Genomic DNA, 25,944 nt, shown 5'->3' with positions numbered 1-25,944 from the left:
GCTCAAAACTGGTAACATTTTCACAAACGAAATTAAATCGCGATATGCGTATTACCGTTCTATAACAAGGCCTTTTGCCAAGCTTCGAGAAATTCGTCCAAAAATTGTGAGAGGAGTTGATGTCAGAAGGCGAGCACACCTTCATGAAATTGTCAAAGTACAATTTTGTTAATCAAGGGCTGTAACTCTGGTAAAATGTGACTGAATTTATCACCGTATCACCGACATATAACGAAGAATCCTGCCAAGTTTTGTGAAATTCCTTCAAAAATTGTGAGAGAAGTTGATTTCAGAAGGTGAGTAGAAGGTACCTTCCCGGGACGGACGGACGGACATCATCACGACATAATCCCCCTTCGGGCCTTTCGGCCAGCGGGGGATAAAAATTGTGAAGGAAGTTGATTTCAGAAAGCAAGCACACCTTGATGAAACTGCCAAAGTACAAGTTTGTTCAGAATCAAGGGCGTAACTCTGATAAAATTTGCCCAAATTAAACGAATTTTCAATATGCGTATAACTGTCATATAACAAACCTTTTGCCAAGTTTGGTGAAATTCCTCCACAAATTGTGAGAGGAGTTGATTTCAGAAGAACGTACACCCTTATGAAATTGTCAAAGTACAAGTTATTTAATCGAGGCTCAAAACTGGTAAAATTTTCACAAACGAAATTAAATCGCGATATGCGTATTACCGTTATATAACAAGGCCTTTTGCCAAGCTTCGAGAAATTCGTCCAAAAATTGTGAGAGGAGTTGATGTCAGAAGGCGAGCACACCTTCATGAAATTGTCAAAGTACAATTTTGTTAACCAAGGGCTGTAACTCTGGTAAAATGTGACTGAATTTATCACCATATCACCGACATATAACGAAGAATCCTGCCAAGTTTTGTGAAATTCCTTCAAAAATTGTGAGAGGAGTTGATTTCAAAAGGTGAGCACCCTTCCTGGGACGGACGGACGGACATCGCCACGACATAAACCCCCTTCGGGTCTTTTGGGCAGCAGGGGATAGAAATGTTAATAAACACGTATGTCGTCCTGGCACTGTTTCTTTGGAATGCTCGGTAAAGATGAGCTCATTTCTCGAGCAATTTCTCCGAAAGCTCCGAATGCACGTGGACGTGCGAGTGTTCCACCGCAGACGAAATGCGAGTGGTTTCGCTTGCATTTTCAACCAAGGTGTGATGTTAGATCCAATCGTGGTGAATTTAAAAAGACTGAATCGTTTACAAACAATGACCTAAGTGATCTAATCATCATCGATTTTCGCAAACGACTTTTAAACTGTATTTTAATGGTTGACCTTAAGGGATTTCTTGCCCTCGCAACGCTGCTATTTCTCCTCCTTTCTCCTACCCAACACAAGGAGGAGGATAATTGATCAATCATGCTAATTGAACAGTCTGGCCAGCCAGAGCACAGAAGCAGATGTGCCAATTTGCATTCATTAAGACAGACTGGGGGTCTTAATCACTCTGCCTGCTGTGATTGACAGCACAAACAATTCTGTTTCGTTCTCTCTAAACATAAAGCCCATGGCGTGCCTTCACTTACTTTGCTATCAGCGTAATGATGCACGCTGACAATGCGAAGGGGCTTGGATCAAGCTGTCTTTTGCAAGATGGCAGAAGTGCGGTTCATAATTCCTTTGGATCAAGTAAAGCAGAAGAAATGACCTCACTCTTGTGGCATTTCTACTGAAAACGAAGCATGGGTATTCTGCACAGTAGTCGAGTCACTGAAAAAGTCCCTTGTGACATCATGGCATCAGCTACACCCCTCTGCCCACGCCTCCACCTTCCCTTGAGGCTACAGTGATGAAGGAAAGTCCTTTATCAGAAATATCTCCCAGGCCCAGACATTCAACTCAGCCCCATTTCCTTCCTTTCCTCGCCCTCGCTCCCAGACACTCGGTCTTTTTTTTTTTTTAATAATCCAACACTCACAGCTTTACTCACCCTGCCAGCTCATTGTCAATGGGACTTTATGGACTCAGATGGCTGTATTATGAATATGGATGCTATAGAAATTCAGTCGTGCTGTTGTTTAGAAGCTTTGTGTGCCAGTTTAAATGTTCAGCTTCACGATCTCCAGCGCAGGGACCAAGGGACATTGACTTTTTTTTTTCCTGGTTCCATGCTTTATGGAAAGACAATGGTGCACTTCATGTGGAACAGAAGTGGAAACGCACAGAAAAGGAGAAAAAGGGATAGCTGGCATTTTAAAATGGTCAAGATTTACATATCATGCAAATTTTATTTTGACCATTAAACATCATCAGAGGCATGCCCTTAAAGGACAGACAGTTGTTCTTTTTCAAGGACTCAAAAATCCATTAAAATCCATTAGAAGCATGCCAACCATGCATGCCCTCGCTCCCTCATTCTCAGAAGAGGAGTATATCTGTTTCATATTGTATTGCATGTTGTTATATTATATTATTATACATACAGGCCAATTTTTCCATGGAATAAAAACGCTTTTTGGTTTTTTTTGCGGTCCGGTTTCCATCAAATCCTGCGCTCTGATTGGCTGGCGAGCGGGTCCGTATCGCCAGTTACGGACCTCTGGCGACTCGCTCGTTCACAACAACAACAAACATAGTCGCATTTTTTGTCAACATTTATCTTTTTTTTTTCTAAGATTTATTTATAAGATTATCAAAAATCTTATACATTTTTGCCAGCATTTCTAAGGAGAATGGCGATAACGACAGTGTTCACAGCGAAAGCGAGTTTTACTACCCTGAGGAAGGCGAAATAAAAGAAAACATTTCAGGAGAAAGCTAAAAACCTGTAACTGTTGCTAACGCCGAGCAAAAACATGGCTGAATCCTGAATGACTCAATTTTGTATAAATAGGGGACTACATAGGCGGCAAAATGTAGTTTTTTTTCCTGCCATGGAAGTGCACTTGTATACCGAGGAGGAAGCCATTTGCATTACAGCCGTGAATGAGGATTCAAAATGGCGGCTCGCCTCGGCTCGATTTTCCCTTTCGGGCGCTCTCGTTTTCTGTTAGAATTTGGTAAAGAAAAAAATAAATATATTATTTACCAGCTTAAGGCCGGTCCGTATGGTGAAATACCGTGACCTCGGCCTTGAATACTGACCTCGGCCCTCTACTTTCAAGACCTCGGTCACGGTATTTCACGATACGGACCTCCCAGCTGGTAAATAGCATATGTATTCGATTCCCTTCGAGTGGGTTTATTGATGGCATGCAATATTTTTATCATATTGCTTATCCTCGGTGTATTACGTCACTCTACCCAGTGGAAAATGAGCGTGAAATATTGTTACAATATTGCATGTTGTCAAGACAACACGACATCACATGTCGGAGATGTAAAACTTCCGCATTAGCGAGCGACAGTGACGATCTGGAAACAAACAGCCGTGAGGTTTGCTTCGTTAAAAGCGGAAGAGTTTGAGAGAATTTTGGCTGCCAGGTTGCTCTGTTGTGTGGAGTTGTCAATGTTGATTTCAAAGGTAACTAAGTAAATTACACAGGGAAAATAATAATAATAATAATAATAATAATAATAATAATAATTGGCTTGACTGTGCTAGCATTGGCCTTCGCTAACACGACACCAGCTGGAAGGTAATTAGACTGCCACGCTAACAGCACCAAGTTGTAGGTAAGCTAGTGTCAGCCTTCGCTAACGCTACTGCTATGCCGGGTGGAAGCTACCTGGACTGCCACGCTAACAGCACCGAGTCGTAGGTAAGCTAGTGTCAGCCTTCGCTAACGCTACTGCTATGCCGGGTGGAAGCTACCTGGACTGCCACGCTAACAGCACCGAGTCGTGGGTAAGCTAGCGTCGGCCTTCGAGAATGCTGATATGAAGAGTGTGTATGTATGTATAATAATAATAATAATAATAATAATAATAATAATGGCTTTTTTTCGTGGTCTATCAGATATATTCCATTCAGCTACTCGTCTTCGACTCGTTCAGTATCATGCTAGCTGAATGGAATATATCTGATAGACCACGAAAAAAAGACATTATTATTATTATTATTATTATTATTATTATTAATATAAACGACTCGCACCTGCACAGGATTAAGGTGCAATCAGCATGCTGATATAAAAACTGTGAAAACACACTTATTTTGCGAAGTATTGATCTGCGTTGCTGACATTACCGAGCCTCATTTCCTTGTTTGGTTTCCTGATCTCAGATTTCCTGTTTCTCGTCTTTGATTCTGCTGAGTCTCTGATAGCCCGTTTGTGCCTCGCTAGACCTATTGCCGGTTTTACGATTTTGCCTGCCGTTCTGGATTGTTTACCCTCTTCACTTGTATTAATAAACACACCTTCTGCACTTACATCCATCTCCCAAACATCTCCGACAGAATACTTCGCAATCCCTGACAAAGAGAACCCACGTTCGCCTGTTCACACGTCATGTTCCGGAACAAACTAACGTTAATGGCGCTAAAACAGCCGCCGTCAAATGGTGCGGTTGGAGTCTTGTACGCGGACTCGGCTTGAAATTTTTTTAATGACTTGGACATGAACACTGGGGACTCGAGCCTGGACTCGGACTCTAGGTTTAGTGACTCGACTACAACACTGGGAAGTATGCATATTCCGATGCGGCCAGGGACGTGCATGGCAAACACACCACGTAAACATGTTAAAAAACAAAACAAAAAGTTTGTAAAATCACTGATATGGTGAAGGAGTCTCAAGTGTCAGCACTTCGTAACGATCGGAGATAATAATAATACATTTCTTAAAAACGCATATTCACAGAAATCTCAATGCTTTTTACAGTAAGAATCATAAATACTCAAAAAAAAGATACAAATAGCTATTAAAAAAATAATAATCATGGTGGTTAATCATCTCATCTCATTATCTGTAGCCGCTTTATCCTGTTCTACAGGGTCGCAGGCAAGCTGGAGCCTATCCCAGCTGACTACGGGCGAAAGGCGGGGTACACCCTGGACAAGTCGCCAGGTCATCAAAGGGCTGACACATAGACACAGACAACCATTCACACTCACACTCACGGTCAATTTAGAGTCACCAGTTAACCTAACCTGCATGTCTTTGGACTGTGGGGGAAACCGGAGCACCCGGAGGAAACCCACGCGGACACGGGGAGAACATGCAAACTCCACACAGAAAGGCCCTCGCCGGCCACGGGGCTCAAACCCGGACCTTCTTGCTGTGAGGTGACATCGCTAACCATTACACCACCGTGCCGCCGGTGGTTAAACAAAAATATGTCTTTAACTTAGATTTAAAACTATCTATTGAAGGAGAGTCTTTAAGCTCAGCAGGGAGAGCATTCCAGAGCTTTGGTGCTATTACAGAGAAAGCACGATCTCCATAAGTTTTTGTATATGTGCGCAGAACAGCCAAGAGATTCTTCGTAGTGGACCTCAGACATCAAGTTGTAGAGTAATCGTTCAAGAGACAAGCTAGGTATTGAGGTGCGAGGCCATTACGTATTTTATATGTCAGTAACAGGATCTTGTAGATTATTCGATCTTGAACTGGAAGCCAGTGTAACCTCCTCAGAATATCTTGGATATTATCATCAGGCTTTGGTCTTGCAACAACTCTGGCAGCAGCATTCAGGACCCGTTGAAGCTTGTTGAAGCAGGTAAGCCATACAACAGGCTGTTAGGGCCTCTGCATGCTCTTGCGACAAGGCTTTCGCAGATAGCTTTTCGCAGACAGTTGTAATTTATCGTTGAGCGGGGAGTAATAGGCGTGCGCGATGTTGTTCACCGCCACAACGCAAGGGGGCGCGAAGTCGCGAAATCGCTAGGAGTAGTTGGTGGGTGTGGTTAGTGGAGTGTTTATCCTCTGGTTACTTATAATGACTAGAACTGGAGTCGTATAGATGTACGTACTTCCTCACTTCCTCGATCAACCGCTCTTCGTGCTGCTCCATCTTCGCTCGTGTTTTTAAAAATGGCAGTCGTGAAAACAAAACAAACCGGGAAAGTACAGTAGGGAAGCGGAAGTGCGTGTACAGCGGATGTAGAGTGGACCAATAAGAGCCCTCTTGTCTGCGAGGCTGTCTGCGGTGGTCACAATTTTTGGGAGGTGCGCGCAGAGCGTCTGCGAAGGGGGGGGGCTACGCAGACGCCATCTGCGACGCTATCCGCGAGGACTGGGTTGTCAGCATAAATTGGCCTTTACAGTGGTCCACTCTAGAGGTGACGAAAGCATGGACCAACTTTTCAGCTTGGTCTTGATCCAGATATCGTCAAATCTTAGCGATGTTACTCAAAGCCATAAAAGACGCTTTGCAACAATTCGTAATCTGACCCTTTAGAGATCGATTATGATCGAAGAGAACACCAAGGCTTGGGTGCTATAATTTTATCGCCGACAGCAATTCCAGGCAAGGTAGAGAGTGACCGGGCAAACTTTAAAGCTAGATAAACCTGTTCCTTTTCGCTTTCTGACACGGGACAGTCGTTTCGTGTTTATACATCAAAATCTCTGCGCAACAAATACTGTTCCACCTTTGAATATTTTTGACAGTCAGGAAACAAAAAAATGCTTGATTCTTAAAACCACAAGTTAAAATGTCAGCCTCACATGGCGTTCAAAATGCAGACACTTCATTTGCCTCTGATTTGCTTAATATTCCAATGAACAGGAGATACTGAACGCTAGCCAGACTCGGTCTAAACATCAACCGATCGATGATGTTCAACGGTCTTTAAATTCAATCTCTTATGCACCCTATACGTTAAAAAAAGACGCCGTTTATACGCCCATATGCTACGTGTATGTGTGTGTGAAGTCACAAGGAATCTTCCGTCTGTATTTGGACTGAGAGAGGAAGCCCCTAGAGCGACTCAGGGAAGATTTCATTACTTCATGTCATAGACCAAGAAGAGAAAGGATGATTGAATTATTTTAATTACCTGCAGCAGCTTTTTCATTTGCAGTGCAAATAAAATTGAATTGGAAACACACAGGAACAGGAACAGGAACTCCAGGGGTCTTACTATGGTGTGGAAATTGCCGACATGCTGCATGATTCACTGCTGCACTGCTTACGCTTATTGTACGCACTTCCCAGATCATATTCTTCACAAATTATTATAAATGACGTGCAAGTTCTTATGTCGACGGACCGTTTGGGATGCACGGATATCGTTCTTTGGATGAGAAATGACAGCAATTGCGTAAAAACTAACATATTTTTTAAGCAGCCACAGTATAGTAACAACTTCTGCTTAGCCACTATCAGTTGCTGGCATGACTGTCGAAATAAATGCTCGAGACATGATTTTGTCTTTTATTTTCCACATGCATTCCCACAGATCAACAGGCGAGTAGTCCTCGGTGAGCTAGACAGTCTCTGACCAGTCATATCAGAGCAAAAATTGCAAAACAGCAGAAGCCTTCCACCCTTATTCTGACAAATAGCTTTTTGCTGGATGTTTGTCTCGACTTGTTCTTATCGGTGAGTAAATCGCTTTCACTTTGGACTTCATCTAACTTTTTGTTCAGCCTTGTGTTGCTGTGGTATCCCAGAAGTATGAGTGAGTGCGTGCGTGCGTGCATACGTGAGCGTTTTTTTCCCATATAGTTTGTTCATTGTGCATGAAGGATACATTGCAGCCAAGCGGCACGCACTGGATGTTTCTTTGAGCGGAGAAACGTCTTCCTAACTCCTACAAACAAAGCCCATTACACCCAGATCCCTCCACTGACACACGGTCTGGTTTAGGTGGGGTTTACATTAGACCGTATCAGCGGATCATCAGATTAACGTTTTTAAAACGATTAGCGTGCACACAGCAACGCCAATACACGGATACGCTCGGCTCCGCAGGCATCCTGCGCTCCAAATCACTCCGCCCTGAACAGCGAGTGCCCTCTGGAGGGTGCGCACTCCGGCCCTGCGCAGCTCACAGAGCGCGCGAGTGAAGCGCACGAGCAGTGATTCGGGACTGAGCCGCTGTGTGTGTGATCCCAGCGCAGATCACTTACCACTTGCAAGTGGAAGGATGGCAAGCCTAAAGACAATCATAACTACACAATGGGCAGTATTTGCATCAGTATTTGCAGTATTTTCATACTTTTATACTCTTTAATGAAAGGTGATACAAGGCGGAAGTCCGCGCCGTTTTTCAGCAGTCGCGTCACATGACCAACGCCAGCGAATCAGGAAGGTGGATGTCACAGTGACGTTGTCCAATGACGACGCCAGCTAGAGCTCAGCACAGCGTATCCGCGTATCTCAATGTTTACACAGCACCGGACCAGACACGATCTGGATTGAATACGTGGACGCTGGCGGGTTCCCGTTTCCCGGCGTTTCCAGGCGGTTTAATGTAAAACGGACAGTGCATCCGCGAAGAAAACGAGACAGATACGGTCTAATGTAAACTTGGCCTTAGGTGCTGCACTTTCAGCTGAGCTTGGAACAGTAATAGTCATTTACTTTGGTTTAAATGGTCGGAAAAGAAGTCCATCCGTTTTCCATCCAGTAGGTTTATGATCATTGCCCTGCTAGAAGGTTAAGTCCTGGGTATGACTTTAAGCTGCAACCGGTGGTGAGTCTCAGGTCCGGGAGGACTTGAGTATCGGGGAAAGCTGAGTTACCCCTTAATCACCATTGCTCCCAGGTCCGCTCTGACCCAGAGTGGTAGCACCTGCCTGGGTTCCAGCTATGGGTTAAATACTGCATCACCAATAAGGCGCTGGCAGCAGGGTGCTTTTCGGTGCAATGTGGCAGATGAACCCAACAAGGTCAACGGCGCACCACCAGATGGCATATGGAAGAGCCACTCAAATGGCCAACGGATGGCATCACTCGGCAAATCAGTTGTCACTGCGGGGCAACTGTGGCACTTTTGTGCACCACTTGGGATCAGGTCTGGAGGTCCAGATGGGGGCGCGACATCACTCGTCTTACCTTACTGTGCAAGGCGTTTCGTTAGGAAAGGAAAATAGTACGCGAGAGCTCATGAGGCCAGGCATTCCGTAGCGACTCGGCTGGACCGTTCGTTCCACCACTGCGGGTGACTCTGTTGCAGGCCTCGCGGCCCATCTGCGTTTCTGCGCGTCCTAATGAAGCAGTCATCATCGCTAGCGATGGACAGCCGCCGACGACGAGCAGGTCAAGTTTTCTAGTTGAAGTTTTCCTTCAGTATTTTTACATAATCTTCTGTTCATGTGATGCCATCTTTTTTCTTAAAATGTACCAGTCCCTTTTCCAACAAAACATCTCCAAAACATGCTGCCACCCCCCACGATTCACAGGTGTTCTTTGGATTGAAAACCTCACTTTTTTTCCTCCATACATTACAATCATCATCATGGCCACAAAGTTCAATTTTCTTTTTCCGTCTGACCAGAGAACACAACTCCAAAAAGCTAGTGATCACCTGCAAACTTCAGTCTGGCTTTTTTTTTTTAAATGCAAGACTAGAGTGGGGGGTTTCTTCTATTCACAACAGTCTTTTCGGCTATGGGCTCTCCTAAAGCTGGTGTGACACGTTTGGTACCTGATGCCTTCAACTCCTTTTTCAGTTCCGTTGATTGGGTCTTGGGGTTCAGTGGAATCTTGCCATACATGTCAACCTTTGGTCAATCAAACCTGTATAACCAACCTCCAAAATCCGTATTTCCCTTATAAAATCCGTATAAGATACAAATTAAAATAATTTACCTAAAATTTGAATGATAATTAACAATGATATATCCCAGTTACTTTTTATTCAATATTAATAACAATAAACCTTCAGAATGAATACAAAGCTCCAATGTTTGACAAAAACACAAAGTGTTATCAGCGTAGTTACGAAGGAAATACTTCGTTGTTTGGAGACAGGTTTCACCGAGCGGCTATTATGCGCGAGACTTCATATTAGCCACAAAGTCAGGAAAATCTGTTCGTAAAATTACGTTATAATGACCAAATACAATGAAAAGCATTTTTCCAGTCTCGCCTGTGAAAGGTAATCCCATGTGATCTCGTTTGGACGGTAAACCTGTTGGTACAGTTAAACGCAGCACACGAATGAGGCATCTTTATTCTCGGCTACTGTCTAGACGCTATACCAGAGACGGTTGAAGAATCTCCACTTTGCCACATCCAATATGGCGGCGAGGATGACGTATGATTCTACGCAGAAGGCGGCGTCTATGTTTATATGTCTATGACTTCACGGTTGTCGGGATTCTCGCAATGCGGTGTGCGCATGATCAAAAGTGGAACGAAGTCTCGCTACCACAAGATAACGCGCGATTTCATAAGACTCTTTACTGGCTGTCTGTGGTGTACAGTACGTTTGTAAATGTTATGCGCTCTTTTATCATCGTGGGAATTGATTATAGCTCTAAATAAATATTGAAGTTTTTTTAAAGAATCCGGATAACTTTATTTATACGCCCGTATACTACGTTTATTGAATCAAATCCGTATAAAATACGGACATTCCGTATAGGTTGACATGTATGTCTTGCAGTCCAGAGTTTGTTCTTCTCAGAAATCCCACTGGACAATTTTACCATTTGATCAAGGGTAAAAAGGCACTGGATCGAAAAAGTCCGCCACAAATACGCTCCCATTAAAACTACAACTCTGAATTATGACAACGAGCCAATCATGAGCTGGTAAATAAAACATTTCATTGATTTATGGGATCTTCCAGACAATGTAAAAAAAAAAAAAAAAAAAAAGAAGTGACCCACTGGAATTGTGAATTAAAGTGGAAATAACTGTCTCTCATGGATTGTTTTAAAATTATATGAACAAAGTCGCTGCCCTAATTGACTTGCCAAAAAAAAAAAAAAAGATGGTCATATGAAACGTGTGGAGTTGTGAAAAACTGAGACTGAATACGTTTCACCGGGGTGTCTGTAAAATTTTGGGCATAGCTGTACAGAGGGTTTGTCATCAATCAAGTGAAATGATTTGCGTTTGTTCGTTTTTTCATGCATTGAAATCGCGAGGGTCTAAGCGACCGAAAATGAGTTCTATTTGTCTCGCTGGATATCAGGGCTTTAAACCAGAATTTTTTTCCTATTGGTTCGTTCCGAACAGAAACGGAATTTTAACGTTTCCGGTTTTGGGTTCCACCATTAAACAGACGTTCCCAAACCGGTTAGAACAAAAAAATTTCGTTCCCGGAACGGTTAATTACGTTCCCTGTCAGCTGTTTAACAAATGGCTATAAAATTATGTCTCTGTCTCATCCAGCTTAAGCCAAATGTAGGCTAATTCTATTACAACCTTCATTAAATAAGACAAGAAATAATTCAAAACAATTATTATTTCAAATGTTGGTGATTTGGATTCTCAGTATGTCTTCCCATCTACACAAACAGAAAAAGTGCCAAAAATAAAAGAGAATTCGTTTAGTGTGTTACCAAAGGCTAGTCAGGCCCTATGCATTGATAGGCTAACAGAGGTTAACGTCATTTAATGTTCGAGAGCCTCTCATTAACGTGGACAAATATATTGATATCGTGTTTGAAATTGACGTTTTCGAATAACGACAGACTGCAATATTTACCTCTTATTTAAGATGTGGAGACATGACAGTAGTCCACCCTCCCGCTCTCTCCATTCAGTCAGCGAACATCACACAGGAAGTGAACCCCAGCGGGTCACAGAAACTTGCGCAGGAGAAGAATAACTTTTTTTATTTGTAGGCTATGAAAGCTTTGAGGAACAAAATAAAAAACGGTATTAACCGGTTACCATTATTTTTAATAAGCGTTTCTGTTCCGGAACATAAAAAATAAAGTTTCTGGTTTCGTTTCTGTTCCATGTGAAATAGAAAAAGTTCCCGGTTTTCGTTTTCGTTCCTTGAACCGGTTCAAAGCCCTGCTGCATATCCTATTAAATTCTGCTTTATGCAGTGCTCAACTATTTTTCACTGTTTTTTACATTAATTCTGTTGTGCTGCTCGAGCTTTAGAAGCGCGCTTTAAAGGTGCTATCTCCAAACCTCCATTGTTCCGTACTCTATAGCCAGTAAGGAGAGGTGAAAGCAAGGACAGAGCGTGCCGGTGGAGACCTGATATGCTGGAACACCTGTGGTCCTGAAAGACCCCACACACTCCCAGAATGAGAGCTGTAACCTCGAAGGAAACGCTCCATCAACCCTGCACTCCTATTCAGTAAATAAAAGGGATTGCTTCAGACCAGGAGCCTTTGAAAAGGGAGACACAGATGGGATTGTGGCCACTTTTAATCAGACAGAGAAGTGGACAGGATCCACAAAGGGAGATTTTACGCAACGCTTCACCTGTCACCTAGGGTGTTATTGAAGCTGAACTGCTGCTTGCTGGCCATGCACACACACACACACACACACACACACACACACACACAAAGGAGTCACAGACATGCATGCGCAAGCATAGACATGGACTCTTCACCCCTTTACCCCCCATTTCAGACACCCTTTCTCAAGATCTGAGTCCATGGCGCTGGTCCCAACAGACGAAGCCCGTCGCCATGTACTTGGTTATCAAATTGCGCCCCAGGCAAACATCCATCTGTGGAAAGTGTGGCATCTGTTCTAACATACTACAAGGCCAAGCCTTTATCTACAGATGGTGCTGGTGAGGAGGAATGTGACCTTTGAGTTGGCTTACATGGAACGAGCCCCAATCCTGCCCAACGGAAAAAGCTGGGAAAGGCAAAAATGACAAACGGGAGCGCAAACGGTCTCAGTCTCCGTGCTGCTTATGAATTGAACGCGATTCTTTAACTGAGGTGTAAGTGCCTTCCATGTAAAGCACGTTTCACCAAAAGCCAGCAAGGGATGAGAGTGAAAGGAGAATTCAGCCATTAAATGCTTGCTCTGTGCATTTTATGTCCATTAGGATGTGCTGAGTGCGTATCCAGAGCAGCGCATCGCCGTTTCTCTCGACTGGGACGTCAGCCTGACATTTTCACGGACAGTCAGACGTACACTATTACTTTTGAGATTCTTTTCTCTCTTTTGATTTAATTTAGCGTAAACTCTTCCTCAGCCTCAAAGCCTTACATAATACGATGTTTAAGAAGAGATTTAAAGGTCATAGGCAAGGGTCGGAGGTGAAACGTAGAATATCAACTTTATTGTCTAGAAGAACGACCCAAAAAGCAAACTCAATCTTCCTAGTGTCTAATTTTCACCCTAAAATTGAATAAAACGGTTAAAATATACTGTTTTGCCCAATTTCCGAAGGTTTGTTTACATCTCACTTATGCGCACTTTCACCGCCAGGGGACCGTCGTCCTGATGTCATTTAAGCCAAACAGACCGGGAGCAGTTCTGTGTTTACTTGCGAACCGAGCACACGTGTACGGACTTTGGTCGTGAGAGGTTGTGTAAAATGTCTGATAGCGATTTTGAAGTAGGAACTCTCCAAATTGAATATCGAGAGGTGAAACCATATATGTATGAACCTATGGCCGTTGCGAAGCAATCTGTGAATGTGGCTCACTGGTTTGACCGTGCGGCCTCGGAATCGGACAGCGACTCGGCCGACTCTGATCGCGGTGACCCCGGACCTCAACAAGACTCGCGCCCAAACGATTTATCCTGGTAGTTATGATAAATACTTACTTTCGTCGTAATACTAAATAAGAGCCCTTTTGAAGAATAATTAAACCGCCCTCCCTAGGGATATAGGGAACGATTACTGGACAGTGCGCCGGTAGGCCACATTAGCCTGCCATCCGCGACATTATACTATTTATAGCCGACTCTAAGCGAGGAAATATCCCTTTGTCTCATTTCCACAATGATTGTACAGGATCCCTCAGGATTCTTGACTTGTCAATTGCAAGCAAAGGTTAAAATGTTTACCTCCAATCTTCTCCTTTTTGCCTGAGCGTTGCTGCTCCGTTTCTTCTTTTACTGCTTGATTTTGTTTCACGCACACAATCCACTCTCTCCGCCTCGTCTCTTCTTCCGGGAAAAAGCCAACCCAATCACTTCACCACTTCTCCTTTTTCGGAAAAAGCCAACCCACTCGCTCCGCCTCTTCTCCTTTCTCTGAAAAAGCCAACCCACTCGCTCCACCTCTTCTCCTTTCTCTGAAAAAGCCAACCCACTCGCTCTGCCTCTTCTCCTTTCTCTGAAAAAGCCAACCCACTCGCTCCGCCTCTTCTCCTTTCTCTGAAAAAGCCAACCCTCTTGCTCTGCCTCTTCTCTTTTTTCGGAAAAAGCCAACCCTCTCGCTCTGCCTCTTCTCTTTTTTCGGAAAAAGCCAACCCTCTCGCTCTGCCTCTTCTCTTTTTTCGGAAAAAGCCAACCCTCTCGCTCTGCCTCTTCTCTTTTTTCGGAAAAAGCCAACCCTCTCGCTCTGCCTCTTCTCTTTTTTCGGAAAAAGCCAACCCTCTCGCTCTGCCTCTTCTCCTTTTTCGGAAAAAGCCAACCCTCTCGCTCTGCCTCTTCTCTTTTTTTGGAAAAAGCCAACCCTCTCGCTCTGCCTCTTCTCCTTTTCCGGAAAAAGCCAACCCTCTCGCTCTGCCTCTTCTCCTTTTTCGGAAAAAGCCAACCCTCTCGCTCTGCCTCTTCTCCTTTTTCGGAAAAAACCAACCCACTCGCTCTGCCTCTTCTCTTTTTTCGGAAAAAGCCAATCCTCTCGCTCTGCCTCTTCTCTTTTTTCGGAAAAAGCCAACCCTCTCGCTCTGCCTCTTCTCTTTTTTCGGAAAAAGCCAACCCTCTCGCTCTGCCTCTTCTCCTTTTTCGGAAAAAGCCAACCCTCTCGCTCTGCCTCTTCTCTTTTTTTGGAAAAAGCCAACCCTCTCGCTCTGCCTCTTCTCCTTTTCCGGAAAAAGCCAACCCTCTCGCTCTGCCTCTTCTCCTTTTTCAGAAAAAGCCAACCCTCTCGCTCTGCCTCTTCTCCTTTTCCGGAAAAAGCCAACCCTCTCGCTCTGCCTCTTCTCCTTTTTCAGAAAAAGCCAACCCTCTCGCTCTGCCTCTTCTCCTTTTTCGGAAAAAGCCAACCCTCTCGCTCTGCCTCTTCTCCTTTTTCGGAAAAAGCCAACCCAATCACTCTGCCTCTTCTCCTTTTTCGGAAAAAGCCAACCCACTCGCTCCGCCTCTTCTCCTTTTTTGGAAAAAGCCAACCCACTCGCTCCGCCTCTTCTCCTTTTTTGGAAAAAGCCAACCCTCTCGCTCTGCCTCTTCTCCTTTTTCAGAAAAAGCCAACCCTCTCGCTCTGCCTCTTCTCCTTTTTCGGAAAAAGCCAACCCACTCGCTCCGCCTCTTCTCCTTTTTTGGAAAAAGCCAACCCAATCACTCCGCCTCTTCTCCTTTTTCGGAAAAAGCCAATCCACTCGCTCCGCCTCTTCTCCTTTTTTGGAAAAAGCCAACCCACTTGCTCCGCCTCTTCTCCTTTTTCAGAAAAAGCCAACCCACTCGCTCCGCCTCTTCTCCTTTTTCGGAAAAAGCCCACCCACTCTCCACCTCTTCTCCTTTTTCGGAAAAAGCCAACCCACTCGCTCCGCCTCTTCTCCTTTTTTGGAAAAAGCCAACCCACTCGCGCCGCCTCTTCTCCTTTTTTGGAAAAAGCCAACCCTCTCGCTCTGCCTCTTCTCCTTTTTCAGAAAAAGCCAACCCTCTCGCTCTGCCTCTTCTCCTTTTTCGGAAAAAGCCAACCCACTCGCTCCGCCTCTTCTCCTTTTTTGGAAAAAGCCAACCCAATCACTCCGCCTCTTCTCCTTTTTCGGAAAAAGCCAATCCACTCGCTCCGCCTCTTCTCCTTTTTTGGAAAAAGCCAACCCACTCGCTCCGCCTCTTCTCCTTTTTCAGAAAAAGCCAACCCACTCGCTCCGCCTCTTCTCCTTTTTCGGAAAAAGCCCACCCACTCTCCACCTCTTCTCCTTTTTCGGAAAAAGCCAACCCTCTCGCTCCGCCTCTTCTCCTTTTTCGGAAAAAGCCAACCCACTCGCTTCGCCTCTTCTCCTTTTTCGGAAAAAGCCAACCCACTCGCGCCGCCTCTTCTCCTCTTCTGGAAAAAGCCAATCCACTCTCTCCACCTCTTCTCCTCTCTCAGAAGAAGGTAAAAACTTCTTCCTGAACCGGTCCCGTTGTTACAGCTCACTGCACAACAATAAGGCATGGGGTTTTCTTTGGAAATTCCTGAACGCACGTCTGCACTCAAGCCAAATGGCAATGTAAGTAAACGGAAGTGGACTCAACTCAAGCGGTTTGTTTGACTTAAATGACGTCACGCGCCGAGTGGTCACGAAAATAGCCGAACAGAAATTCGCCGTGATCCCCGCTAACTTATTTTAATTATTACTTATTAACAATACATCTTGGGACCAGAAGAAAATTACAGAGGGTTTTTTTAACATATAAAGTTTCAAATGTCCATAAAATTAAAACCGTTGCCTACGAGTTTGAAGATTTGGTAATAATTAGCACTGCTACAGTGGATATAAAAAGTGTACACACCCCGTTAAAATGTCAGGTTTTTCTGATGTAAAAAAAAAAAAAAATGAGACCACGATAAATAATTTCAAAACTTTCCCCCCTTTAATGTGACCTATAACCTGTACAATTCAATTGAAAAACAAACAAATCTGTTAGGGGGGAAAAAACAAAAAATAAACATACAATAAGCTGGTTGCATAAGTGTGCACACCCTTACACTAATACTTTGTTGAAGCACCTTTTGATTTAATTACAGCATTCAGTCTTTTTGGGTTCACACCCGCCATCAATTAAAATGACTCTCATTAACCCCAAATAAAGTTCAGACATTTACTCAGCTGCATCCTCCAGCAAAAGCCAGGGTTCACAGAGAGCTTACAAAGCATCAAAGGGATCTCACTGTTGAAAGGTATCAGTCAGGAGAAGGGTACGAAAAAATTTCCACGCCATTAGATATACCATGGAGCACAGTGAAGACAGTCATCAAGAAGTGGAGAAAATATGGGACAACAGTGACGTTACCGAGAACTGGACGTCCCTCCAAAATTGATGAAGACAAGACGAAAACTGGTCAGGGAGGCTGCCAAGAGGCCTACAGCAACACTGAAGGAGCTGCAGGAATTTCTGGCAAGTACTGGTTGTGTACTACATGTGGCAACAATCTCCTGTATTCTCCATATGTCTGGACTATGAGGTAGGGTCAAAGAAAAACATCCAGGCCCAGCTAAAGTTTCCCAAAAAAAAAAAATACATCAGCTCTTCCAAAAGCATGTGGGAAAATGTGTTATGGTCTGATGAAACCAAGGTTGAACTTTTTGGCCACAATTCCAAAAGGTATGTTTGGTGCAAAAACAACACTGCACATCACCAAAAGACGACCATCCCCACGGTGAAGCATGGTGGTGGCAGCATGTCTGTGAAGATTCTCAATCATCCAGGTCATAGTAAACTGTGGGTGGTAGAAAAGGGCAACTGGACTTGCTTGAAGATTCTTGAAAACGTTTCACCTCTCGTCCAAAAGGCTTCCTCAGTTCTGAACTGAGGAAGCCTTTTGGAACTGAGGAAGCCTTTTGGACGAGAGGTGAAACGTTTTCAAGAATCTTCAAGCAAGTCCAGTTGCCCTTTTCTACCACCCACAGTGGTGGCAGCATGTTTTGGGGTTGTTTTTCTTCAGCTGGAACAGGGGCCTTAGTCGAGGTGGAGGGAATTATGAACAGTTCTCAATACCAGTCAATTTTGGCCCAAAACCTTCAGGTGTCTGCTAGAAAGATGAAGATGAAGCGGAATTTCATCTGTCAGCACGACAATGACCCCCCCCAAAAAAAAGTTTTGGAATGGCCCAGCCAGAGCCCAGACCTAAACCCAATTGAAATCTGCGGTAGAGCCCTGCACTCCCACGGGAGTCCCGTGGGACCCGCGGGACCCGCCGCAAAGCAGTGCGGCGCGGGACAAATTTTGAAAGCTCATTGCGGGCGCGACCGGAAGTGCACATATGCGTGCTCGGGCGGGAGCGGGAGTGCACATATGCGGTGCGGGTGGGAGCGGTGATAAGCTGCAGTCCCACTAACTAAAAACGTGCTTGAAATAAAATTTATAAATTATTAATTTATGTCTATCATATATAATTTGCGCTGGATATTTTATTTGGCATTAATTAAAAACATTTTAAGATGCCTAAATTTGCAGAGACAGTCAGATTGCCGGATTGAGTGAGAAATAGCATCTTAAACTTGCCATTGATCACCCTAAGGGGAAATTCTTTGATCACTCTAATGACTCGCAGTTCACACCCAGCTAGCAAGAGAACCATGAGTGAATTGATTTACTTGTTGCGTTAAATCTACAACTTTAACCAGAGAGACAGGTTACACAGTGACGGTAGGCTTGACTCAATGCTATCCCAGAAATCCTTCCTGTAATATGCAAATTTGGCTGTCCAATCAGAGGCGGCCAAATTTGCATATTACAGGAAGGATTTCTGGGATAGCATTGAGTCAAGCCTACCGTCACTGTGTAACCTGTCTCTCTGATTAAAGTTGTAGACTAACGCAAGCAGGAAATCAATTCATTTCTTTTACTAGCTTTGCTTTGCAATAAAAAAAAAAAAAAACATTGGTACAAAGCAAGCCCATTCACTTTTTTATGCTGATCAGAGAATTGCAATGGTTTCTCATGTGATAAAAATGTGTGATTTGCGATTAAATATTTTAATCATTTGACAGCACTAATTATTATTATTAGAGATACTACATGCTGAATTCAGAAATAAGGTAAACAATAACAAACGTGAGCTGTAGATATTTATGCTCAAATCCACTCAAAGTAGGGGGCGGGGCACCATCACGCTGTGTCAAGACAAGAACTTTCCTGAGAAATAACGCAAACGTCTGCATCATGCGGGATTTGCGGGAGGGAGCGGGACAAAATATGGCAGGCGTGGGCGGGAGCGGGACTGAAAATCATAATTCTTTGTGGGCGCGGGCGGGAGTGGGACTGCACAATGCGGGCGGGAGCGGGACTGAAAAATCCGACCCACGCAGACCTCTAATCTGCGGGGTGACCTGAAGAGGGCTGTGCACAAGAGATGCCCTCGCAATCTGACAGATTTGGAGCGCTTTTGCAAGGAAGAGTGGGCAAATATCGCCAAGTCTAGATGTAGCAGACTGACAGACTCCGACCCAAAAACACTGAATGCTGTAATTAAATCAAAAGGTGCTTCAACAAAGGATTAGCTTAAGGGTGTGCACACTTATGCAACCAGCTTATTGTACGTTTTTTTATTTTTCTCCCCAACAGATTTGTTTTTCAATGGAAGGTTATAGGTCACAGTAAAGGTGGGAAAAGTTTTGAAATTATTTATCGTGGTCTCATTTTTTTTTTTTACATCAGAAAAACCTGACATTTTAACGGAGTGTGTACACTTTTTTATATCCACTGTATACTCTGACCAAACCAAAATTTATCGGACTCTAACACGGCTCATGACGAGCAGTGGTGCAGAAATAGCAGGCTGACAAAAGGCCTGGATTATTTTATGACCGTGTTCTTTGGCACTGCATTCACATGGTGTTGATAAGAAAACAGACCAGGCTTCAGGTGGCTTTTTTTTTTTTTTATGAAGACGGCAGGGTTGAGGGGGAATCTGTGCGGCTCGGCACTGAGCAAGGACAAGAAGTGCTTTGTTGGACAGTTTGGTCGGCAGAGCCAGGCTCCCTCAGCGCTGACATGGGAAAAACAGCACCTCGCCACCCAGCCTGTACTTTCCTACACTTGATTGCTATGTGTGTGTCTGAGATGCCACTTGCAGGACAGAAATGTCATGCCATCAGTTGCTGAAGACATCAACCTATAGCCTTAACACTTCTGACCAGTGGGGCACGCAAACGAAGCGCAGCCAATCTGTCTACCGCTGCTCTTTTCTCTGTTTCAAGAAACACCTGAGCGTGGTTCTGTAGCATCTTCCTCGAAAGGGGAGACAAGAAAAGGCAAAGCTTCTAGGGGTGGTGGTTATATAAGAGGAAATGTGTGCCTATTCATTTTTAACACATGTGAGGGATTGCACTTAGCAAAAGACAGGGCTGGGCAAGCGTAAGGGCCCTTAAAAGGAAAAAAGAAAAAAAAACAAAAAAAAAACAAGGCCTTGTGGATGGCTGGCCATTCTTTTGCAGCTCTGCCAAGCAGGTAAGACACCAGCAGTGGCATCAGCATGAATTAAAAAAAATAATGCTACATAGCTGACTCCTTTCATACCATTTTAGCCCTTAGTAAATCACTTTTATTTAGTCGACAGCAAAGTGGCTCCAGGGTTCACGGTTCCATCCGGAGCTCGGGTTACTGTCCATGCTGAGTTTTGCACGTTTCCTTCATGCTCTCCAATTTCTTCCCACCTCCCAAAAAAAAAGACACCAGCTATGTTAAATTACCTCCAGGTGTGTGTGCGCGCGCATGTTTCCCTGGCATTCGAACCAAGGTGTATTCCCACCTTCCACTCAGTGTTCCCAGGACTTTGTCACACTGTCGAGTGATTTTTTTTTTTTTTAAATTTCTGCACATATCCCGACTTGGCGGCACGGTGGTGTAGTGGTTAGCGCTGTCGCCTCACAGCAAGAAGGTCCGGGTTCGAGCCCCGTGGCCGGCGAGGGCCTTTCTGTGCGGAGTTTGCATGTTGTCCGCATGGGTTTCCTCCGGGTGCTCCGGTTTCCCCCACAGTCCAAAGACATGAAGGTTAGGTTAACTGGTGGCTCTAAATTGAGCGTAGGTGTGAATGTGAGTGTGAATGGTTGTCTGTGTCTATGTGTCAGCCCTGTGATGACCTGGCGACTTGTCCAGGGTGTACCCCGCCTTTTGCCCGTAGTCAGCTGGGATAGGCTCCAGCTTGCCTGCGACCCTGTAGAACAGGATAAAGCGGCTAGAGATACTGAGATGAGATGAGAGATATCCCGATTTGTCAGGGACAGATCACAGGGTCATGAGCTTCTGGAACAGTTGAGTGTTAATGGCTCAAGGGCCCAAGAGTGGCAGCTTGGCAATGCTGGTATTCAAACTCACAACCATTCTAGGTCACGATACAGGGCTATTAAATCTGCACTGTCAACATGGGTCGCAAAGTATTGAAATGAGAAATACTCTACAGCTGTGCTGGAAAGTTTGACTGATGATGACAAATCCATCCATTATCCGTAGCCGCTTATCCTGTGCAGGGTCGCGGGCGAGCTGGAGCCTATCCCAGCTGACTATGGGCGACAGGCGGGGTACACCCTGGACAAGTCGCCAGATCATCGCAGAGACATTCACACCTACCGTCAATTTAGAGCCACCAGTTAGCCTAACCTGCATGTCTATGGACTTTCGGGGAAACCGGAGCACCCGGAGGAAACCCACGCGGACACGGGGAGAACATGCAAACTCCGCACAGAAAGGCCCTCGTCAGCCACTGGGCTCGAACCCAGAACCTTCTTGCTGTGAGGCGACAGTGCTAACCACTACACCGCCGTGCCGCCCTGATGACAAACGTGTTCAATAAAACCAGCTCGTTCAAAGCGGACACGTTTGTAAAACGAGCAAGCTCCTTTCTCTTATAATTACTGTTACTGCATCAGAATGATTGCTTTTCATTTCGTAAAAATAAAACACAAAAACAACAGCCACGGACGAGGGCGTTTTAAACCGAGCAAGAACTCTACAGTGCATGTAGTGTGAAATGGCTATATTCATTTTATGAATTATCCCGGCAATCTTAGACAACTAAGACCTGCACGCCGTTCATCTGGGGTTAGAGTTAGTGGAGCTGTTTTATGATCCGTGCTCTTGTGAGTTGACTCAGACTGAAGCTGAGCTGAACTTATCAGACCTCGCAGACATCCTGAAAACCTATCAGGACGAAGATGAGACGGAAACAGTTACCCGTCAGCCCTAACAATGCTGTGCGAGCTTCTCCTGTCTTTCGGAAACTTAATTTCCAGTGTCAGCGACAACAATTACATTACGTTCAATACTAAAATGTGCACTAAATCAACTTTCAGTTTATCATTCACTGCAATAATGATTACGAAAAGAGATCGGTAAATATAATGCAAATATACACTACCGTTCAAAAGTTTGGGGTCACCCAGACAATTTAGTGTTTTCCATGAAAAGTCACACTTTTATTTACCACCATAAGTTGTAAAATGAATAGAAAATATAGTCAAGACATTTTTCTGGCCATTTTGAGCATTTAATCGACCCCACAAATGTGATGCTCCAGAAACTCAGGCTACATCCATACAACAACGGCAATGAGATTTTTTTTTTTAGCGGGTAAAAAAAATATCGCGTTCACATGGGCAACGGATCAGTAAAATATCAGGTACATATGGCAACGCAACGCTTGCTGAAAACGATGCAATACACATGCCACACCTCTACGTGCGCTGTAAGACGGTCCCATCGGAGACACCAGAACAATAGAAGAAGTAGGACGCATGCGCATAAACCCCTTCTTCTACCCGGCGTGAATGAGTGAGTGCTGCTTGTTCTAGTCATGTGGTTGTGACGTCATGGTAAACAAATCCGTTCTACTCATCCAGACGACTTCGCAACGGCGCCGTTGCCAGATTTTTCCACTCTGGAACCTGTTCTCAAAAAATATCGTTTTGGGGCACCCAAAACGCCGGTGCCGTGTGGACGCCAGGCCGAAACGATAAACAATTTTATCGGATTCACCTGAACCCGTTGCCGTGTGGACAGGGCCTCAATCTGCTCAAAGGAAGGTCAGTTTTATAGCTTCTCTAAAGAGCTAAACTGTTTTCAGCTGTGCTAACATGATTGTACAAGGGTTTTCTAATCATCCATTAGCCTTCTGAGGCAATGAGCAAACACAGTCAGTGCGTTTACGTGCACATCCAAATCGAGCTACTGTCGGTAATCGAGCTAAGGGTCCCAGCAGGGTGCCAGAGAAATCCAATCCTACATGCACACAAGGAAATCGAGCTGTTGTGTGAGGTACATTGTGCACCCGAGCCACAGGTGGCGCTACACGCCCCATCGTGTTGGTACACTTCCGGTTGTCGTCATGAAGAAGAGCTATTCAAGAGTATAAACAACGTTATCAGTTCCGTGTTCTCCATTGCGCGTTTTTCTCCCGTCCATGAATTTTAATATATTCAACTCCTTAAGCTGAATGAGCATGAACTCTGTCTCCTCATTGCTCCAGAAGTGCACGTTTCTGCTCGCCATTTTCTCTTCTTCGTTTGTTCCTCCTGACCTCTTCTGCTGCTCGCTACTACTGTTGTCATGCCGACCGAGGCTGCTGTGTTTCCCGCCTGTGGTCTCGTCACTCCCGGAAGGGGCAGTGCTGAAGTAAGTAGCTCGACTACGTAGCTCGATAGGGTTTACATGCACTAAGTAGCTCGGCTACAATCGCATAATCTAGGTCACGTAGCTCGATTACGAGAAATCCAGTTCGGTTCAGTTTCAGTCTAGCTAAGGTGTTTCCATGCCATTTAGAACTTCGATTTCAGTCGAGCTACGGCAGAAATTCGATTCTCTCTATGTGCATGTAAACGCACTGAATGTACCATTAGAACACTGGAGTGAGAGTTGCTGGAAATGGGCCTCTATACACCTATGGAGATATTGCACCAAAAACCAGACATTTGCAGCTAGAATAGTCATTTACCACATTAGCAATGTATAGAGTGGATTTCTGATTAGTTTAAAGTGATCTTCATTGAAAAGAACAGTGCTTTTCTTTCAAAAATAAGGACATTTCAAAGTGACCCCAAACTTTTGAACGGTAGTGTATATATACACACACTTTTTTTTTTTCCACATAAAAAGCAAACTCATTTCTACATGGAAAGCAGAAGCATTGGTGATGCAGTCGCTTCACTCGTTGGGAGCGTTTCGTACTTCGTGTATATCAGAACAGGGAGACAAATGTTTAGTCAGCCTGAGAATAGCAGATGAACCACATCCTCACACATTTTTCCACGTGTACTCCTCTGAACTTGCTATTAGCCCGACATCAAGCAGCTAACGAAAGCCCACTCACCTCCACAATGTCAGAGTTTGTCCTGCTCTCGTGAGGCTCGTTGTACTCTGTATATTTGAGCAGAACTTTGTCCATGTCAGTGCTGGCATACTGAAAGAGCTTGTTGGAGCTGTTGAAAATGATCAGGGCGATTTCGCAGTCACACAGGACACTAAGCTCATAGGCCTTCTTCATTAAGCCAAACTTCCTCTTGGTGAAGGTGACCTGAGAGACAGGAGAGAATAAAAGGAAACAGCAGGTTGGGTGAAATTATAATCGTGAGGATAGTTTTGAAATGCCATTTTTGGATTAATGGATTATTCCAAAAAAGGACAGATGTCCAACAGTCCTCCAATGACAAAAACAAGTCCTTTTCTGAATGAGACGTCAACATTTATTTCCGTACTATGCCATCAACTGGCCTCGGTCTCTCTCATCAATCAGTATATATGGCGAACAGCGTGTGCTCGTAATTTGATGGGCTTGCATTTCTCAACGTTGGCCTTTCAAAAAAAAAATAACTAGAAAAACTATTATTTTGGAAACGGGCACGAATACTTTGGGACGTGTGGTGGAAATTACCAAATTACCAAATCCATTTTAGATATTATATAAGCCATCTACAGTGCCTTGCAAAAGTATTCACCCCCATTGGTGTTTGTCCTGTTTTGTCGCATTACAAGCTGAAAATAAAATGGATTTTTGGAGGGTTAGCACCATTTGATTTACACGACACGTGAAAATTGATGTTTTATCGTGACACAAACAATAATTAAGATTAAAAAAAAAAAAACAGAAATCTGGAGTGTGCATAGGTATTCACCCCCTTTTGTATGAAACCCCTAAATAAGAGCTGGTCCAACCAATTCACTTCATAAGTCACATCATTAGTTGATTAAGATCCACCTGTACGCAATCGAAGTGTCACATGATCGGTCACATGATGTCTGTATAAATCAACCTGTTCTGGAAGGACCCTGACTCTGCAACACTACTAAGCAAGCAACATGAAAACCAAGGAGCCTCCAAACAGGTCAGAGACAAAGTTGTGGAGAAGTATAGATCAGGGTTGGGTTATAAAAAATATCCCAAACTTTGAATATCCCAGGGAGCGCCATTAAATCCATTATAGCAAAATGGAAAGAATATGGCACCACTACAAACCTGACAAGAGAAGGCCGCCCACCAAAACTCACAGACCGGGCAAGGAGGGCGTTAATCAGAGATGCAACAAAGACACCAAAGATAACACTGAAGGAGCTGAGCTCCATAGAGTGGGGCTTTATAGAAGAGTGGCCAGAAAAAAAAAAAAAGTCATTGCTTAAGAAAACACGTTTGGAGTTTGCCCAACAGCATGTGGCAGACTCCCCAAACACATGGAAGAAGATTCTCTGGTCAACTGAGACTAAAATGGGAAATGCCATGTGTGGAGCAAACCCAACACCCTGAGAACACCATTCCTACAGTGAAGCATGGTGGTGGCAGCATCATGCCGTGGGGATATTTTTCACCTACAGGGACAGGAAAGCTGGTCAGGACTGAAGGAAAGATGGATGGCACTAAATGCAGGCCAATTCTGGAGGAAAACCTGTTTGAGTCGGCCAGAGGTTTGAGACTGGGACGAAGGTTCACGGTCCAGCAGGACAATGACCCTAAACATGCTGCTAAAGCTACACTGGAGTGGTTTAAAGGGAAACATTGAAATGTCTTGGAATGGCCTAATCAAAGCCCAGACCTCAATCCATTTGAGAATCTGTGGCATAACTTGAAGACCAACGCAACCCATCTAACTTGAAGGAGTTGGAGCAGTTTTGCCTTGAGGAATGGGCAAAAACCCCAGTGGCTAGATGTGCTCAGCAAATAGAGACATACCCCAAGAGACTCGCAGCTGGAATTGTTGCAAAAGGTGGCTCTACAAAGTACTGACTTTTTTTTTGGGGGGGGGGGATACCTATGCACACTCCAGATTTCTGTTTGTTTTTTTTCTCATCTTAATTATTTCTAGACATTTTTACTTATTTCGCATTTTAAAATATCT

The 25,944-nt window shown here is 44.3% G+C and overlaps 1 protein-coding gene across 8 annotated transcripts in view; it reads right to left on the bottom strand.

Annotated features, from left to right (window-relative positions):
• The window catches only part of mef2aa (myocyte enhancer factor 2aa), a 221,383-nt gene that overhangs the window by 84,411 nt on the left and 111,028 nt on the right, over window positions 1–25,944 (bottom strand). For all 8 annotated transcript variants that reach the window (XM_060923983.1, XM_060923984.1, XM_060923989.1 and 5 more), the window contains one exon: window positions 23,928–24,131. In XM_060923983.1, the coding sequence (XP_060779966.1) occupies window positions 23,928–24,131 (204 nt within the window). The remainder of the gene's footprint in view (window positions 1–23,927; window positions 24,132–25,944) is intronic.

The sequence above is a fragment of the Neoarius graeffei genome, chromosome 6 (genome assembly GCF_027579695.1).
Source record: "Neoarius graeffei isolate fNeoGra1 chromosome 6, fNeoGra1.pri, whole genome shotgun sequence".
NCBI classification, from domain to species: Eukaryota; Metazoa; Chordata; class Actinopteri; order Siluriformes; family Ariidae; genus Neoarius; species Neoarius graeffei.
Note: the sequence above shows the minus strand (reverse complement) of the source record. Positions and strands in the feature narration are given on the sequence as shown.